Genomic DNA, 19,706 nt, shown 5'->3' with positions numbered 1-19,706 from the left:
GTAAAATTTTGATGCTTGCCGCGAGACAACCCCTTTAACATAGCAGCCGTTCAATACTGAACTGCTGCTATTTACACTGAGTGATAAGTGATCAGCTCATCACCTATTGTTTATGCAGCATAAACGGTGGAAGATGAGCCGATCGCTCAGTATAAATAGCTGCCGTTCAGTATTGAACAGCCGCTATGTTAGGTCAATGGAGAGCGGCGGGGGAGCGCGAGGAAAGAAATCTCCTCCAACCGCCCTGCTGTGAGGCAGCGATACTAGCTCCCGTGCATCAGCAAGAGAGCAAGTATGTGCTGGGACGAGTGTCGGACATCGTTTGCCAGACACTTCTCCCATCTAAATGGGCCTAAACCTATGGATTAAGGCTGGGCTCACACGGTCGTAAGCGTAAAACACTGCGTGATTCACACAGCATTTTACAGCTGTGGAGTCGGCGGTGACCTGGCATACCGCCGCATATGGCGGCGAAATTGTACTGCACTTGACAGCATATCTGACGCACAGTATACTTGGGTTATTTTTTCGTTTAGATTTCCTGCGCATCGTGAAGTGGCAGCACATATACACACCGCCCATTCGCAATGTAATGGTGTATGGGAGCACGTATGTACGTGGCCATAGAGAGCAATGGGCTCGATCTTGTGTATATACGTGGCAAAAGAGAAGATGCTGCGTTTTTGGGTTTCTTTTTGCACTTGCATATTACACAAATTCAACACGCTAATGTGAGCAGAACTGTGTAAGGCACTGTAACTGATTGCCTGCGAGTTACCACATATCACTGAAGCAAAGAGATACACTGTTTCCTTACTTCAAATGCCCTTGTCTGCCTTTTTAAAACATAAGACAGGAACATGCACACATCTTCAAACACATCTCCCTTGGTCCTATTATAATGCTTACATCAGGGAGCGCTGATCACGGTGGCCACTAATTGGTAGGACTGTGTATAGAGTCCACGGCTACAACCTACAGGAGAATATACTATGTCCAGTCCTCAATGGGAGATAAGAGTCCTGGTGCATCCGGACTTTTTAAAATGCTTTTACTAGCACAATGTCCCCTCTATTCTCTCTTCATTTCTACAACTGTCTAAATATGTTCCCACAGCATAAATGGCTTAATAGAAAACCACAAAAAGTACTACATACTGCAATACTGAAGTATTTCAGTTTAAGATAAAAGCGATTAAACTATTGCATGCTCAAGTTCTCTATGAGAACTAAGAAAAATGGTTTAAATCAAATTTTAAATAAAATTATAAAAATAAAAAAATCCCACACCTACATATTTTTGGGAACATTTTAATAGTCAATTCTCATAGCACAATTCTGAAACCTGTGGTCTTTTATTTTTAATACACAGAATAATAGAGGTACTTGAGATTGGGAGTGACAGATTGGTCAGCGTACACCAGGAAAAGACAACCAACTAAGGAGACTTGTAGAATAGAGAAAATTAACATTTCACAGGATATATGCAGAGGGGGCAAAATAACCGACATCTGCAGCTCAGACACAACATTTTTGACTGCACATCTAATACATAGCTGGCTGAGGAGGGATTGTATATTTCTTGGGTGTGGGGGTTGTAACAGGAGTAATACCTTTTTTTTAAATAGGAAATGATGGGTTTAATACAACAGTCAGTAGGAAAGGAAGAACAGAATCCCAGAACTACCTATGAGCCAGGCATTAAGCTGTAATTATTTCAGAAGGAATGATTCATTTTACTATTATTGTCTTCCATTGCCGTGTTGCTAGTTATGTCTTATTAGAAGAATACGCACTTGCAAGGATACTATTTGTATGGGATTGTTGCTGTCACAAACACTGCTGACAAACTGTTTCTAATGGAGCATCTTCTTTGTTTTGTGTAATGGACGTTATTCCGCTGCATTAGCTTCAGAAGAATAGCGGCAGATGAAAAAAACCCCAGTGTTTATCGCTTTACTTACTTGAGGGAAGCTTGTTAAATTGACTTATTTTGGCACCCTGTCTCATTAGCTTCATGAAACTACCCTAGAAAGAAAACGCTCCGGCTCTCGCCTAGAGGTACCGCTAACTGTATCTCGGCTGATGTAACAAAACATAGACAAATATTTCTTTGATTTCAAGTACATTAAGAATCATACTATACCTTAGAAAAATGCAGCATTACAGCGATAAAAAACAAACCTACATATAAAGCCTTCTGGTTAAAAGTAGATACATTGAAAGGTTAATATTAGCACTTCTATACAACTGAAATAGGGACATAATTAGGGACTAGATCAGTACCAGAGCTATTTAATTGGATTTTGGTATAGGAAAACATAGAACATGATGTCAGAAAGTAAGGCTGCATTCACATCTGTGTCGGAAGCTCCATTAAGAGCCTCAGGAACGGATCTGGCAGCGAATCCGACACCATTTCATCCGGGAACATCTCAGTCTGCATGCCGGAAGCTGGGCGATCCCCCTTATATGCAGCACTGCTCAGATCCAGCGGTTCCGGGATTTTTGTTGTTGAGATCCATCAAGTGGCGCCCTTCGTGCAGATAACAACTCAGCCTAAGTGGTTACAAATGCAGCATTTTTTGCCGACAAAAAGGTAACAGAGGGGAATAAGAATTCAACTGAACACTTCCATTGAAGAACTCACCACCTCCTGTGGTAGCCTGTTCCACTCATTGCTCACCCTCACTGTCAGAAAGTGTTTTCTAATATCTAATCTGTGTCTCCTCCCTCTCAGTTTCATCCCATTGCTTCTAGTCTTTCCTTGTGTAGATGAGAATAGGACTGATCCCTCTGCACTGTGACAGCCCTTCAGATATTTGTAGACCGCTATTAAGTCTCCTCTCAGCCTTCTTTTTTGCAAGCTAAACATTCCCAGATCCTTTAACCGTTCCTCATAGGACATGGTTTGCAGACCGCTCACCATCCTGGTAACTCTTCTCTGAACTTGTTTCAGTTTGTCTATCTCTTTTTTAAAGTGCGGTGCCCAGAACTGGACACAATATTCCAGATGAGGTCAAACTAAGGAAGAGTAGAGGGGGATGATTACCTCACGTGATCTAGACTGATATAATCAGAGTCTTTGTCAGTAGTTTATGTTGTCCCTGGATAGAGTAGTATAAGGCCGCCTGCAGACGAGCGGAAATCCCGCCGCGGGATTTCCCGCGGGATTTCCGCCGCTGAAAGTTTGCATAGGAGTGCATTAAAATACGCACTCCTATGCAGACGGCCGCGGTTTGGCCGCGCGAAATCTCGCGCGGCAAACAAACCGCGGCGTGTTCTAATTTTCTGCGGGGCACGCACTCACCTGGCCGCCGGCTCCGGTCTGCGCATGCGCCGGCTGCGCGGCAGCCGGCACATGAAAGAGCAGGGGCCGCCAGGCGCGGGTGAGTACGCGCTCGTCCCTGCAGGCGCTCGGGTCGGATCGCGCGGCGAGAATTCTCGCTGCCGGATCCGACCCGCTCGTCTGCAGGCGGCCTTAATCTGGTGCCAGTTTGCCTTTAATATTCAGTGGAGTAATAGCCACACATACATAGTGACCCTCCGAAATTAATTGGAGGTATTAAAAGTGTGCGTTCTCACTCCTAGAGTACCAAAGCTTACAACAATTTTAATAACAAGTGTTTTGTAAGTTGTGTCACCTGTAAAACAAAACTAGGTTCACATTTATCTATCTATGAACTATTTGCATCTGTATGGTTCTGCCATTTTAACAGTTAAATGCCAGTCCAAACGCAGGAACCTGGATGCACCCCATTATTGTCAATGGGGTCCGCTTGGCTCTAGCATGTGACAGATTCGGCGGTTTGGGTATTTTCGTTCATAGTTCAGAGGACAGAGCCAAACAAAGGAAATCACTCAGAACCCCAGTGTAGAAACGAAAGGAACCAAATTCTAGCAATATTGATGCAGTATCGATGTAGTTTGAACTCCTTCCATCAAAATACAAACAACTACCTGTCCGTGAGTGAGTTACACGCTGCACCCCTGATCACATGATGGTGACATCATAGGTCTTAAAACATAAAACCTGCAGAGCCTGACAGCAGCCGTGTGCTTACAGGTCCTGTGATGATGCCACAGTCATGTGATTAGTCACCTGTGTGGTAGGAGTACGGAGGTCACATGACCAGGGGGTGATCAGTGTGTGCAGGACTCTGCTGTGCCGGTTGTAATCCCTAGCTATCATTTGCACAGAAATGTTTTGACCAACTTCAATCCCTTTCAATATATTATATTAGTAAGTGGCAGATTGCGCCACCAGAAACACTCTGGTACTATAATTTCCTAATTACTTGCCAGTAGAATTAAACAGACGTGTTGCATCTGTAAACACATAAAAATTAGCACATAATATGAGCAAATTTTATACCCCGTTGTGGACAGCCCAACAGATTAACAGACTCCTCAATACAGACGAAATATGAACGAAAATGCTCGGGTGAAAGTATGCAAGTTGCGCCCGGGAAGTGAACATTGCATATCCCACCTTCATCTGTGATGAGGATGATAACAGGACATGCTGTGATTCTTCTCCAAGCACCACCGGGCTATGAAAAAAATATATATGCATGTCTTAAAAAGCCCATGGGTTCATACTGTCCGTGTGCAGCCCGTTAAATACAGACTGCACATGAACTGCATCACACTCATTGCAGCTGCGGCAGAACCTCTTTTTGAGCCTACATGTCAATCGATCGCCATCACAAGAGAAAAAAACTTCCTAAAGAAGCACTAACCTATGTATCATTACTAATCGCTGTGATGATTATGCAATAATAAGGATATCACAGAAAATTTCCACTGAAGTGCATTATCAAAAAATGATAATATTAACAGGATATAAGACGAAAACTAGTATAAGCTTCACTGGCAAATTCTACTCAACTGTGTAGAAAGCTTGAAAACTAAAAATAAAACTGGATTCCTTTCTGTCGTCCCAGACTAGTTACGTTCACTGTAATAGCACTACATCAAATAGGTAGAAGGAGGAGGGGAAAAATACCCAACTTTGTACAGATGAAAAAAAACAAGGTCATTTTTGTCAGACATGACCTTGAGAGCTTTTTAGCAGATGTATTTGACTATAACAAGCAAAGCTTTATTCTTCCCCACATTCACCTATGCTGTATCTTACACTCTTGGTGTAGTCTGAAGTTAGCTTCACTCTGATCCTCCCTCAAGTCGTAAGAAATATAGGGACCTATTATATCTGACTGTTCTGCTGCAGGCACTCTATAAGAGCAGCCGCAAGCCATTTATAATTGCCCAAAAATGCATTTTTTATGGAAGGAGCAAAAGTTTGCTTTAACCTAATGATTCCTTTCCCTAAAGTGAAAGCTTAATAAGAGCATGTGTAAAAATGTCTAAAGAAAGAAGCGGTCAAAGTCCAAACAAAGTCATTGTGCACCTAAAAGTAAAATGTACCATTAACAGCCTCCCAGCATTGATCTGGCAGACACCATTATAACACACTCAGGAATTACATCTTTCTCGGGAACACATTCAGTTGGACATATTTCATAATTATTAGGAATAGGTTTTTTTTACACAAGGCTCCAGTAATATCTCACTACAAAATGCCCCATTTAAAAAAGCAACTGCATACAAAAAACTGTTGATTTCGCAGCCAGCAGTCCCTTTGTACAAGGCTACATTCGCTCAAGTTGTTTAGCACCCACTTGCCTTCCTGCCTGGATGACCACTACCTCAGCACATACACCTGTACCCATTGATGTGACTGCTGGACACTGCTGTAGAGTAGACTGCCACTCAATGCTGCAGACATTTGTTTAGGTTCTTCCCACTAACCAGCCAGTCTGTCACGGCTCAACTTCACCTATGGGTGGTTTTACACGAGACAACTCTTGTCCAAATTATCACCCAAAAGAAAAAATGGAAGTAAGAGTCGTTCCATGTAAACACAGCGATAGGGTGACCAGTAAGGATGAGCGAGTATACTCGCTAAAGCACTAGTCGTCCGAGTAATTTGCTTTATCCGAGTATCGCAGTGCTCGTCCAAAAAGATTCGGGGGCCGCTGCGGCTGACAGGTGAGTCGCGGCGGGGAGCAGGGGAGAGCGGGCGGGAGAGAGAGAGATCTCTCCTCCGATCCTCCCCGCTCTCCCCCGCAGCTCCCCGCTCCGCGGCGGCCCCCGAATCTTTAAGGACGAGCAGGGAGATACTTGGCTAAGGCACATTACTCGGACGAGTAGTGCCTTAGCGAGTATACTCGCTCATCCTTAGTGACCAGTGATAATTCCTTTACTAGTCGCTAATTGCTTCATTTCAGTAAACCTACAAAATAGCTGCAGTTTGTTCGTTTATCGCCCAATGTAAATAGGCAATCATCTGTCTTTCAACGACTAGCCCACCTCGCTCTAAAATCAAACAATCCCTCTACGTAAAAGCACACAAACAGTCATTTGTATGCCAACATCCCACTGTAATGAGGATGTCAAATGACTATTTGGACTATATAGTTGGCCATATAAAGCCACCCCAAGGCTGTTTTCGCATTGCACTCTTCTATCCATCACGGTCTCAGTCTATGCTTTCTATATAGAAACCTGCTTAGGGACAGGTAAAAGGATGGAAGCGAAGGGTTTAATTTGCGAGGCCGATGCCTCTTTGGTCTCCGTTTCACAACACTGACCCACTCAGTCTTTAGAGCTGGATAGAAAGGAGTTGTTCTAAGCAATACTCAGCTAAGATGACTGACAGACACAAAAACTACATGCAACGGAGACCAAAGCGGCCTCACACATATTGAATGCTATGGTTCTATCACGACTCCATCCCAATTTACATTACGATGCAGTTTTCTGCACAAAAGAAAAAAAGTCGGGACACAACCAACACTAGATAGAAGAGCGCAATGTATTAAGTGTCAGGTCCGGCAACGCTGGGAGTCTCCATGTCCGCACTACCAATCCTAGTACCCGGGCTGAAGGGGTGCGACGCGGGGGAGCCCCGGTCTTTGTGACCTCCCCTGGTCGCCGTGATCTGGTACACCAGCTCCGGGCGTGCGCGCCTAGTTAACCGGGTTGCTGGGGCCGCGGCGGGTTACCGCCCCGGGCCCCTTTTTCATGACTCCCGGGTGCACCTGCCTGTCTTTACCAGGCGCCTGGGGCTGTCTCTTCCAGCGTCCGGATTTTGGCTCCTGCTGCTGTCAGGCTCCCCGCCCCAGCTGCTGGGGCGGGAGTTCTGACAGCATTTAAATGTCTCAGTTCCTGTCAGTTTTGCCAGTCTAGGTTTGGTCTCCAGCTACACCCGTATTTCCTGCATTTGATTCCCTGCTTTGACTTGCTTGCTCCAGACCTGACCTTTCCTTTGCCTAACCCCTTGTACCTCGTTCCTCTCTGTTGCTGACCCGGATTGCTTGACCTGCCTTTGTTTGTTTCTTGTATTTGTCTGTTTGTCTGACTCTGCCCCGCATCCCTAGGGAGTCTAGGGACTGTCGCCCAGTTGCCCTAGGGGGGCAAGTAGGTGGGGACAGGGGTTGTGGGCCTTACAGGAAAGTCCAATTATTGTTTTTTTTTCTGTTGCAAGTACTTTTATTACTAGGATGTATGCAACCTAAGCTTGGATCCCCTTCACTCAAGGTTCCTATAGTAACTGCATGGACTGCCACTATGGCATATGTATGGCCATAGTATAGTAACCATAATATAGCAACCATAACCACAAAAATGTTATAATTAGACCGTTACTAAATCCAACAAGCTGAAAGAAGTAAATTGTAACAGTCTGTTACTTGCGCTGCCTAATAACTTGGCGCTATACAAATAAAGATTATTATATTACCTGTTCATTACAAGCCATGTGCTATATATTCTAGTGTACTCAGCTGTAGCTAAATTAGAAAAATGAATCATGTGAAGAAAAAAACCATGTAAAGCAGCAGAGCATGTACTTTTACCTGTCCTTCTATAGCTCACCATTTACATCACCATTGCATCAAATCACAAAACTCCTTGTTTAAAAGCATACAACATTTTCATCTAAAGCAATGATGATGCAAGTAACCTGCGATTGTAGTAGGGGCATCAAACGCTATATTTATTCGCTGCTCTACGAAAGTCTGCGAGGAAAAGATCAGATGTACTTTTCAGCTTCTCGAAGCAAAGCTTAATCCCATGGTGAGCCTGCTGCTCAGCTTATGTGATTATAGGGCCTTTCATGCACCAGAACCTGGATATCTGTTACCAAACATAAGAGTATCCAAAGCAGTGAAGATAATACTAAAAGGGATGAGAACGACCCCTTTAGAGGTTGAAAGGGATCTTGTTAGGTGTCAATGCTTGAAGTGGTCTAATGCCAGAATGGCAGAATAGCTGCAGTATACTTTACAGGAAAGATCAGGCAGCATGCCATTACAAGCTGTGCTAACAGTTTCTCTAAAAGGATAAACAGGAGAGACACAAGTGAGCTGATTTTTACTAATACCTTTGAAGAAAATGATGAAAGAAATCTGGAATATTAGAAGGCAGTAACAACATATTAGCACATTATCTTGTCTATTGGCTTACAGTCCTTCACAAAACCACTGTCATAGTGAACAGGTAAAGGAAGCGATGCTGAATTGGAATACTTGATCCATGCATTTTTTTTAATATGTGTTTATACATTTATTTTCAATGTGGCAATTCATCTTTTTTATACAATGACAGCACACTACAGACAAAACAAAACAAAGATCTTCCATAACACAAGTTTATAAAGGACGGCTGGGCAGTGCTTGCTAAAAGTTAAAGGGGTTGTCCCGCGAAAGCAAGTGGGGTTATACACTTCTGTATGGCCATATTAATGCACTTTGTAATGTACATTGTGCATTAATTATGAGCCATACAGAAGTTATAAGAAGTTATTCACTTACCTGTTCCGTTGCTAGCGTCCTCATCTCCATGGTGCAGTTTAATTTTCAGCGTCTAATCGCCGGATTAGACGCTCTTGCTCAGTCCGGTCTTCTTCTTTTCTGAATGGGGCCGCTCATGCCGGAGAGCGGCTCCTTGTAGCTCCACCCCGTCAGGTGCCGATTCCAGCCAATCAGGAGGCTGGAATCGGCAATGGACCGCACAGAAGACCTGCGGTCTACCGAGGGAGAAGATCCCGGCGGCCATCTTCACCAGGTAAGTAAGAAGTCACCGGAGCGCGGGAATTCAGGTAAGCACTATCCCGTTTTCTTTTTTAACCCCTGCATCGGGTTTGTCTCGCGCCGAACGGGGGGGGCTATGGAAAAAAAAAAAAAAACGTTTCGGCGCGGGACAACCCCTTTAACAATCCAAGTTGCATAGGACCACAAAACATGCCAAGTACTTACTATATTGTGCTGGTCATTTCTATAGGTATTCTTGCTCACACTATCATTTATAATTCCATTGCACAGCTCCATCCTAGGAGCCAAAACAGTCAAACCAGAAGTGATGGATCCGGCACATGCCAGACCCAAGAGGTACAGATTACAACTCATTGATTTCAGTGGGTCTACCTGGCTACTCTTATTCACTCCAGCATTACCATAGACAAAATAATACTGCATGCATCATCCTTCATCCTGAGTTTCAGCAGAAATTGCAGGCTCAGAACAGTACCTCTAATGCAAATGTGATTGAGCCCTTAAAAGCAGGCAATGTACAGTAATTTTATATACAATAAAAAAAATTGCAGAATACAGTCCATTGCAGAAAATCAGTGAAGTTGTGAGGGTATGTCTACTGGGGACTTGGTCCAGTTGGTGTGATGAGCAGGGAGGTCACAGATAAGAGCTATATAAAGCAATCATAAGTGAGTGTACGAGCTGTATTCTTAAGGCTGGGTTCCCACGGTGCGGATTTCCGACGGAAAAAACACTTCTTCAAGACCCGCGGCGGTTTTGAAGCGGCCTGGGCGCTCGTTCTTCCGCTTCGGCCGGCGCTCCCATAGAGGAGAGTGCGGCAGCAGCGGGGGGAAAAAAATGGACATGCTGTGGTCGGCAAATCCGCGCCGCAGCAGCGGCTTCTGCTGGCTTAGAAATCTCGTCCACATGGCTGGCTAATCCCGGGATTAGCGGCCGCAGGCGGATTTGCCGCGGCGAAGTTCCGCACAGAATTTCCGCGGCAAATCTGCCCCGTGTGAACCCAGCCTTAGTGTGCCGATTTGACATTAGTGATTTGGCTTTCAGGGCTTTGAAAAAGTCACTTGTATTTATTTTTGGAAATAATACCAGTACCATACTAGAAAGGCATAGGGAGAATAGGGAGGGAGGTAAACAAGTGGTTCAAGAGTTGGTGTAGGAAGGAAGGATTTGGGTTCCCAGAGAAATGGGCCGACTGCTGTTGACTACAAGTTCTACCGTAGTGATGAACCGTTATCTCAGTGGGAGGGTGCAGCTGTGCTGGGGCAGGAAATGGCTAGAAGGTTGGAGGAGTGTTTAAATTGCACCCACATTATGTGCTGGGAAAGTGCGTACATGACATTAGCAAATATTGAAGAATCTAGGTGAAGAAGGTAAATCACAACAGGCTATAATGGATGCTGTAATTCAGGACCAGTACAATAATACATAAAGCTATTTGCAAAGAAATAAAAAAAAAAACCTATACAAAACTGAATTTTGCGAAGGTGAACTTTACCTTAAAGGGGTTGTCCCGCGGCAGCAAGTGGGTCTATACACTTCTGTATGGCCATATTAATGCACTTTGTAATGTACATTGTGCATTAATTATGAGCCATACAGAAGTTATCAAAAGTTTTATACTTACCTGCTCCGTTGCTGGCGTCCTCGTTCCCATGGAGCCGACTAATTTTCGGCCTCTAATGGCCAAATTAGCCGCGCTTGCGCAGTCCGGGTCTTCTGCTGTCTTCAATGGGGCCGCTCGTGCAGAATGCCGGCTCCGTGTAGCTCCGCCCCGTCACGTGCCGATTCCAGCCAATCAGGAGGCTGGAATCGGCAATGGACCGCACAGAAGCCCTGCGGTCCACGGAGGGAGAGGATCCCGGCGGCCATCTTCAGCAGGTGAGTATGAAGACGCCGGACCGCCGGGATTCGGGTAAGTACTACCCGGTTTGTTTTTTTAACCCCTGCATCGGGGTTGTCTCGCGCCGAACGGTGGGGGGGTTAAAAAAAAAAACCCGTTTCGGCGCGGGACAACCCCTTTAAAGTAAAATATTTCTGCACCCGTATCTTCTAACATCTAAAGCGATTAATAAAGTCATGTGTCTGGTTAGAGGCTGGATCTGCTGTCTTCAGCAACTAGACAGAGGGAGGGAGGTCAGCCGCACAGGTATGCACGGTAGCCAAAGTCCCATTAACCAAAGAGGCTGATGGGAACTCTAGGAACAGGGCTCATTTCATGTTATTGGTAGTTCAGTTTCTACTGGACTCTCGGTATCATAATCAATAAAAGACAGCATCCTGTGCAAAAGCTTCCCATTTCTTTTACATAATTACATGAACACACCCCTAAACCCACTGTTCAAATGTCATGTTCAAAGTGCATATTTCCCATGTCTTCCATTAAGAAAACCATTTATTACTACTGTTGGTTGCCATTTCTTTCCAACTACATTCTTCCACAGACCCCTAGCGTTACTAGCATTCCTCACTCATTCATAGCTCTACCAGGTTTCATTCACCAAAAGGCCACAGCAAGTTTTGTTGTGACAACTGAATGCTTAATTGTGTTGTTCTGTGAACCATGAATATTCATCGCAGCGGCGCAACAATTAAATGCTCTGTCACCATGCATGTAAAGCGGAGGAGAGGGCATGTCCGACCTGCAATCTGTCAGCCTGGCTGCCACACGCAGAATGACAGAAACAGTATTTGATGCAGATCCGCGGTGCAGACGCCGACCGTGGATTCTGCAATGCAAATCCGTGTATGTGCGGCCGAAGACAACATGTTTATGTTAGACAGACTGCACCACAAATCCGTAACATTTGAACTCAGCCGCAGACTAGTGTCTGATGGCTTTACAAAGTTAGTGGAGAGGGAAAAAAACCCAACAAAACACACACACAGAGTAGATATTTAAAAAAACAAACAAAAACACGTTTTGACAGTGAGGGTGATCAATGAGTGAAGCAGGTTGTCACTGGAGGTGGCGAGTTCTCTTCAATAGAAGTGTTGTAAGCAGAGTTTGGACAGACATCCGTCTGAGATGATTTAGTGACTCCTGCACTGAGCAGGGGGTTGGACCCGATGACCCTGGAGGTCCCTTCCAACTCTACCAGTCTATGATTCTATGACTGATTCTGAGTCAACAAAAGGGAAAGCCATTGTATCCGTGAGGGTCTATGTACATTAGATTGTTGTCAGACCTCTCTGAAGGCTATAGGATTTGCCAACAATGTCTATGGGCTACTTCACACACTCCTGTGACCATCAGCACGTGTACGCACTTAGGTCTGTCTGCACTTTAAATCCTAATTGAAAACTACTAGAATGAATAATTTTTCTATTTGCCCTTTAGATATATCAGTCATCATGTTGATAAAAAGCTTTCATTCTGACAGCAGTTAAATGTCTGCACCCAGATGAAAGCAGGTTTTCTATTAATTTAGAAGGGAAGATTCAAGTCCTAGACAAGTAAAAAGGCTCTTGTATTTCATTACATGAGTACAATGATGAATTTAAAGAGAATGAAGAGTATCTGACATCTGTTTCTTAGGTGTTGCTGCTGTTTTGATTCATAACTATTCTAGGGTGTAGCATATTTTTGTACTAATTCTTTCCAAATACGGAAGCTAAGCCAGCAGAAGCTCCAATACTGCTGCAATAAATAACAGCCAAAGCTTGATTTGTGCTGCGGCGAGTACATTAAAGCCAATTATCTTTAGAAAGAAATTGAATAAGGAGGCTGTGAATAATAAAAATGACAACCTGGGCATGTCTGAAAAACATCCTGCAATTTGTATTCGATGTGCATTACTTGAGGAAAAAAGTAATCACTTTAATTAAGAACATTGGAACACAGTTCTAAGTAAATTAGGGTTTAATTAAAAAAGGAAAACATTTACAGAAACAGTTACTGCCACGCTAAGTGATAAAACAGTGCAAAGCATTAACCTGTCCCAAATTAAAAGGCCGCTCCTGCAGTGGAGGTTTCATTAACATTACTGACCATGTTTCCCAATGAAATCATGCTGCAAGATAATTTTTCCAACTTAGCAAAGTGTTACACTAAGCGATTTTACTCTAATAACAAAAACGGCAATTGCTGCTAGCAGCAATTTAGTCCAGAAATCGAAATGACTGAAAAATGCAGTTCTATTGAAATCAATGGTATCTGACAACTAGCTGGCACAAGTAGCATAATAAATGTTAATCTGGAACGGAAGGCTTTTTTTTCCTCTTTCTCTTCATATTAGATGTCAAGATCTCAAAAATACCTTCTAGATGTGGTAAAAAATACAAAACAAACCTTCTATTAGAATGGTGGCTGCGGAGTGGATGGTGTCAGAACTGACTTTTCAACCAATTATACAGCTTTACCATTTAATGTCTTTTTCAGTTCACTTTGTCTCTTGCAGCCATTAACAGGCTAACTGGCTGTTGACTGATCCAATTATGGGCTACATATGTCTTTGCTTTGTATTTTGAGTGTCCTGTTCTAGATGGAATATGGCAAGTTGCAGCTTGTGCTCAACCATCACTCTTCCCCGTGTATCTGGGATAATGGAAGCCGCAAGTTTCTATTTTCCATGCTAAAAGAACTGGTCTTTTATCATCCACTCTCAGAAAAAGCACATAGATAAGGGTTGCACTCCCTTTTCTGGTCCGAGGGCCACATTGTCAGACTGAACCAATCCCAGTGGTTACAATAAAACCTAAAGGGTTATCATCATGTGAGACATTTATAGCATGTCAAAAGTATATGGCATAAATGTCTGATAGATGGGAGTCCTGGAAGTGGAACCTGGACTTTGTAGGAGAATGCAGCTGTCCATTGTAGTTTGTGCGATGCTGAAACAACAGGGGGTTTTTACCACCATTAACTACAGCGAACACAACTAAACTCCCACATGGCCACATTTCCACTTCATCTACTTTTCTATGAATCGTAAAAAGAGACCTCCATTCTGCCAATATAACATTGTTCTAAAAATGCACCATTAGTACTTAACCATCCCTGCTACATGTCATTCCTCTTCTCTTAAGAGACGGAAAATACACCTGAGCAGCCACCAGACAAAGATAAGTGCGGCACAAAATATGACTGTAGGCTGCATGTAGACGCTGGGCCACAGGTCGTGGACTCCTAGAATTGATACTTGCTAGTCTTCTCCCTTTCTCTTTCATTACTATACAGAAGTAAAAAAAAGTAAGAAAAAAAAGCCCACTCATATGACACACTGACAATATTATGGTTAATAAAGTCAGCCAATGGGGCTCTTTATGTAGACTTGGGTCATTTGAGGTCTTTAATCCAAAGGGTGAAATAACCTGTTCTTTCGATTGATAGTCTAAATATTTTCTGATCTTAGAATTATAAAGATCTAAAAATGGGTTACCCTGCTTTTAAAACTATAGTATATGTGTTACTGAATGGACAACAGTAATCTAAAGCACTTACTGTTTTGTTGTCCATTATGTAAATGCCACATTTCACATGCTCTGGAAAGTGATCACGTGTGACCTAACAGGCACTATGTACTGCAGGAATCAGTGACATTGCACATTATGGTCATGTGCGCCCTCTCACCCCACCCAGAAAAAGGGAACATGGCATATGTAACAAATCCACTATCTAAGGAACTCCCCCTCAGGGATACGTTACAGGAGAAATTAATAAACAGCTAAAGCGAGTGGCATCTGCTTATCTCTCTATAGCCTCCCAAACAAAGCCCAGCAAAGGGTTCATAATCTTGAAGTCCCACGGTTGGTTATTCAGCTCACTGTACCCCCTTACAACAGCCTTGTCCATGGGGTTTCCTTTTTGCATCATGTTCTGTCTTCCACTACCGCTTTTAATTGGGTGTAATATATGGCTGGTGGCAGTGGAGAGGAACTGCAACCATCAGTGGCCAAGTGCAAAAAAATGGCAGCAGGGAAGAAGAGAGCTCTACACCACTTATGTTACAAATGGACTGAACATGAGGCAAAACTGGGACTTGGGATTGCTACTGGGGTTGCTGAGGGCTGGAAAGAGGTGTCAAGGAGTAATACTGTCCTGAGCAGATCAGTGTCTTGTCACTTACAGAAGTTAGAGAGAGAGAGGTCTCTGTGTGGACCCAGAAGTACAAGTGAAGAACACAGAGCATCTACTCCCTGTATGCCACAATCAGCCTAGTTAAGGCAGTCCATCGTCTTGTCTCAGGTTCTGTTCTCCATTGTCCCCTCTCACACAAATAAAAAGCCTCCCTCTTCTAAGAGGTTGGCAATGCGGAAAGAGGAAGATAATAAAACACTAGTTTTTTTTTAAAATAAAAATTACACTTAAAAAAAAAAAAAAGCACAGGAAGTAAATGTATGTATGTGTCCAGGCCACAAGTTATTTTATTTTATTGTCAAATTAAATACCGGCCTTAAAAATCAAAATAGACATGAAAACAATCTCCAATCTTGCCGAAATCTTCAGAAGCCTTGTTAACTTTGTAATCAAATACTGCGGTAATGTAAAATATTACCTGGATAACTGTTTGAATCTTCACCCACACTTCGGCCATGTCATACAATTTAATGTCCCCATCTTGACTTGAGGGAGAAGCCACAGTCTCCTGCAGATATCCCAGAACTACAGAATGAGCAGAGGCCACTGCATTAAATTTATCGAACAGAAGTTCCAGAAGCTCCAGGAGAAGTCTGATGGAAACAAGAAGTACAACATGTTAACGATGTTAACCAACTCTACTGTGAATAAACATAAACAGACACTTCCAAAAATGGCCCAAGTGTTAACCAGCAAATTCAAAGCTACAGCTTTCTTTTTACATTCTGCATCATCACCACATATTTTGGCCATGTAATGTGTACAGAGTCACTAGAAAAATCTATAATGCTTGGGACAGATCAGTGGCTAAAGAAGACCCGGCGCCAAAGGACACGATGGCTGATACTGTCAGAGCTGATATTGGCATGGATATCACACAACTGAAAAGAAGCAAAACCGAAAAACATGGAGGGAGGGAGCCTTTAGGGTCACCGAGGGGCGTGAACGACTAAATGGCTAACAACAACAACAACATTAACATTTATTTTGTCATTGGATAGGTAAAGATTTTCTGAATAATCAATATATATTTCTCAGTAAACTAGATTCAATTCAGTTCAACATGCCCAAGGGTTTATTCCTGTGGTAGGTAATCCATTGCCGAGGGTGACTGGCAGACGTCCATTCCTCTCTCTACACTTAAAGGGGTTGTCCAGCCACACAGGGTAAAGAATTTTTATAATGCTGGTGTTCCCTTTCAGTAAGGATAGTAACAGACAGCATGCAGGGGCTCAAACCGGCAGGCAGATCAGCTGCAATGTCAGTTTCTTACCTTAGAATCTGATCTTCACTGCAGCTTTCAAAGATGGCGCCTCTGTGCTGCCTTCCCACAATGCTCTGCGCTCTCCCTCTTCTGTGTGCACGCTCCCAATGGCAGTAAGAGGCATGAAAAGGCAGGATTTCATGGCCTCCCTCAGCTCACGTCCTAGCCCCGCCCACGACACACCCACCTCTATTGAACTGCTGTACAGTCTCTCCCTGCCCAGGCCCCGCCCCCTGCTGCATACTATACTCAGAAGGGGTGTGGCCAGGGGAGACTGCGTTATACACTCATGGTTCAGGATAAAATCCTGCCATGAGTGTAAACAGCAGCACTGTGTATAGTGAATGCAGAGGGGCGGGGGAGAGCTGAGAGAGAACTCTCCTGCAGCCCCCCACTGCAAGGCTACCTACTGCCCCCCCACCCTGCTAAAGTAAAGTAAAACAAAACATTTCCCCACACACACATGCCTTCATAGTGCCCCTCCCACAGCGACCCCCCCTCACAACGACACCCCCCCCCACAGTGCACTCTCCTACAGTGCCCCCCTAATGATCCCCCAGTGCCACAAACAGTGGCCTCTACAGTACCCCCTACACATGCCCCCCCACAGTGCCCCCCAGTGTCACCCCTACAGTGCCCTCCAAAGTAGCCCCCCTCATTCCCAACCACAGTATTCTCCACAGTCCCCCCTCAACAGTGCCCCCCCAGTATTCCCCTCCACAGTACCCCCCCTACACATGCCACCCCCCCAGAGTCCCCCCCAGTGCACTCCAAAGTAGCCCCCTCCACATGCCCCCCCCAGTTCCCCCATCCACAGCGTCCCTATACAGTGCCCCCCCTGTGACCTCCCCCACAGAGTCCCCCTTTACAGTGCCCACACACAAGTACACTAACAGCACCCCCTGCCCCTCCCCCCTACAAGTACAGTGATACCTATATATAGATAACACAAAATCCACCATTCACAACAGACACAGCTCACCTCCTCCTCTCCCTGCACAGGCAGGATTATACCGTGTGAAAAATTACAACAGACACAGCCCCCTCCAACCCCACGTGACAAATTACTGTGACAGACCCCCCCCCCACAGCTACAAGTCTATGTGACCGCACACTCCACCGCGACAAGTCTATGTGACCGCACACTCCACCGCGACAAGTCTATGTGACGGCACACTCCACCGCGACAAGTCTATGTGACGGCACACTCCACCGCGACAAGTCTATGTGACCGCACTCCCCCCCCCCCCCCCCGCGACTTCTGACAGCCGATTCTCCTGACACCACTAACACACACACATCACTGCACCCCCCCCCCCCCCCCCCGCGACTTCTGTCAGCTGGGTCCACGCACACCACTTGCACACATCCATCCATCCATCCATCTCTCCCTCTCCACCCCCCCACCCCCCACCCCCCCCCCGCGAGAGCCCACCCCTCCACTCATTCTTACCTTGGAGATGAAGAGCCAGCAGCCAGAGCTGTGCTGGAGAAGCGCGTCCCCGTCGTCCCGACAAGAAGAGGACAAGAGACTTGTCGGAACCAATGGCAACCGAGAAGCAACACGGGGGGGGGGGGGGGGGGGCACCCCAAAAGGTAAGTGAATAACTTCTGTTTGCCTAATTTACAATGCACAATGTATATTACAAAGTGCATTGTATTGGGCAAACAGAAGTAATGAGATCTAATGTTTATGGCCGGACAACCCCTTTAAGTATATTGCTTATTCTGCTGGGACAAACGTGCAGGTTTATGGTGAGGACAGGAGAAATGGCGGTCAGCCCACTGCAAATAAACACTTGGCCAGCAGCGAGTTCATGTGTATGGCCAATTTTAGAGGATCTGTCACCGCTTTCCCTCAAAATTATATTAATCATTATGTGTTCTTTAAACCATCTACTGAGGCCAACTGGTGCTGTGCTAATTACAGCGAGAAGTTAATTACGTTTGCCCCAAATTGCATAGCTAACCAATCACAAGTGTGAAAGCAAATTCTACGTGTCGTGTAATTGGTTAATACGCTGTACGGCAAAGTGTGTGTTGACATGACTCCTAACTATTGAGAACGACTGACCATTTACAGTCAACTGTAAGGAAGAGACTACCGAGTGATTTCTCGCTCAGTACCCTGTTGGGTTCTTCCCTTCTACAAAACAACCATTGCCAAAAATAGCTTATTTGAACGGTTTTTCGGCTGATCGGCTAGCTTCACACAGGACAGCTAAATGCTGTGGCCATGATGTGGGAGCATGTAGAACAGCTCGGACACAGATGGGTAGACGATGCAAACTCACAGAAAAGGGCCTCCGAGTGCTGAAGTGCACAACATATAAAATAGTCTATTCCATGCTGCAACATTCACTACAAAGCGCCAACCTGCCTCTGTCTCCAACACGAATATACTATACAATCAGTGAGGCAACTCTGGCAACCGTTTGGAGAGGTAGATTTTCTGCTTCAGAATGACTAACCCCAACACTAACCCGACTAGAGGTCCATAAAGACATAGTTTGACTAGTTGGGAGTGAAGAAATTTGAGTGACTTGCACAGAACTTGAGATCAACCTCATTTCACACCTATGTGTAGTTATTCTTTCGTCAGTGCAGCTGCAGGACACCTTGTATTTTATGGGACTAGTTCTAGTTTTTATAGGAACCAAATTTCGGGTACACAATGTATTCAATAATTGTTTTGCTGGGGGCCATAGAAAAGAGCACTTCACCATTGTTTTTAAGAATCATTTTATAGCATACACGATGTGGCATAAATATTACATTACCTTTATTCTATGGGTCATAGCGATAAAAAAATGATTTTGTTGTAATGTTTTACTATTTTTGCACAGCATAACCTTTTTTTCCTTTTTTACAAATAGACTTTTTTGTGGTACAACAATCCAAGACCAGAGCAATTGTATTTGTCTGTCAACAGAGCTGTGTGGGGGCTAGTTCTTTACAGGATGTCTTCTATTTTATTGGCACCATTTTGAGGTTTCTAGGATTTTTTTATTACTGGTTTAGTGAAGCAAGATAAACATGAAATGGTTAATATGGAGGTTTTTATTTGTTTGTTTTTTACTGCTACAAAATGTACCAGACCAGATACATAATGTAATATTTTATACTATGGGATGTTACAGAAGTGACAATACCACTGTTGTATATTTTTTGTTATTTTTTCTAATATTTAAAGCAATGTGAATGCCTAAGTGTAAAAATGTACCGTATATACTCGAGTATTAGCCGAC

General features: G+C 44.2%; 1 protein-coding gene across 1 annotated transcript in view; it reads right to left on the bottom strand.

Moving 5' to 3' along the window:
* EXOC4 (exocyst complex component 4) overlaps positions 1 to 19,706 on the bottom strand; it is a 395,535-nt gene that overhangs the window by 326,962 nt on the left and 48,867 nt on the right. Inside the window, exon 7 of the mRNA XM_066592136.1 lies at positions 15,613 to 15,787. Within this exon, the coding sequence (XP_066448233.1) occupies positions 15,613 to 15,787 (175 nt within the window). The remainder of the gene's footprint in view (positions 1 to 15,612; positions 15,788 to 19,706) is intronic.

The sequence above is a fragment of the Eleutherodactylus coqui genome, chromosome 2 (assembly GCF_035609145.1).
Source record: "Eleutherodactylus coqui strain aEleCoq1 chromosome 2, aEleCoq1.hap1, whole genome shotgun sequence".
Taxonomy (NCBI): Eukaryota; Metazoa; Chordata; class Amphibia; order Anura; family Eleutherodactylidae; genus Eleutherodactylus; species Eleutherodactylus coqui.
Note: the sequence above shows the minus strand (reverse complement) of the source record. Positions and strands in the feature narration are given on the sequence as shown.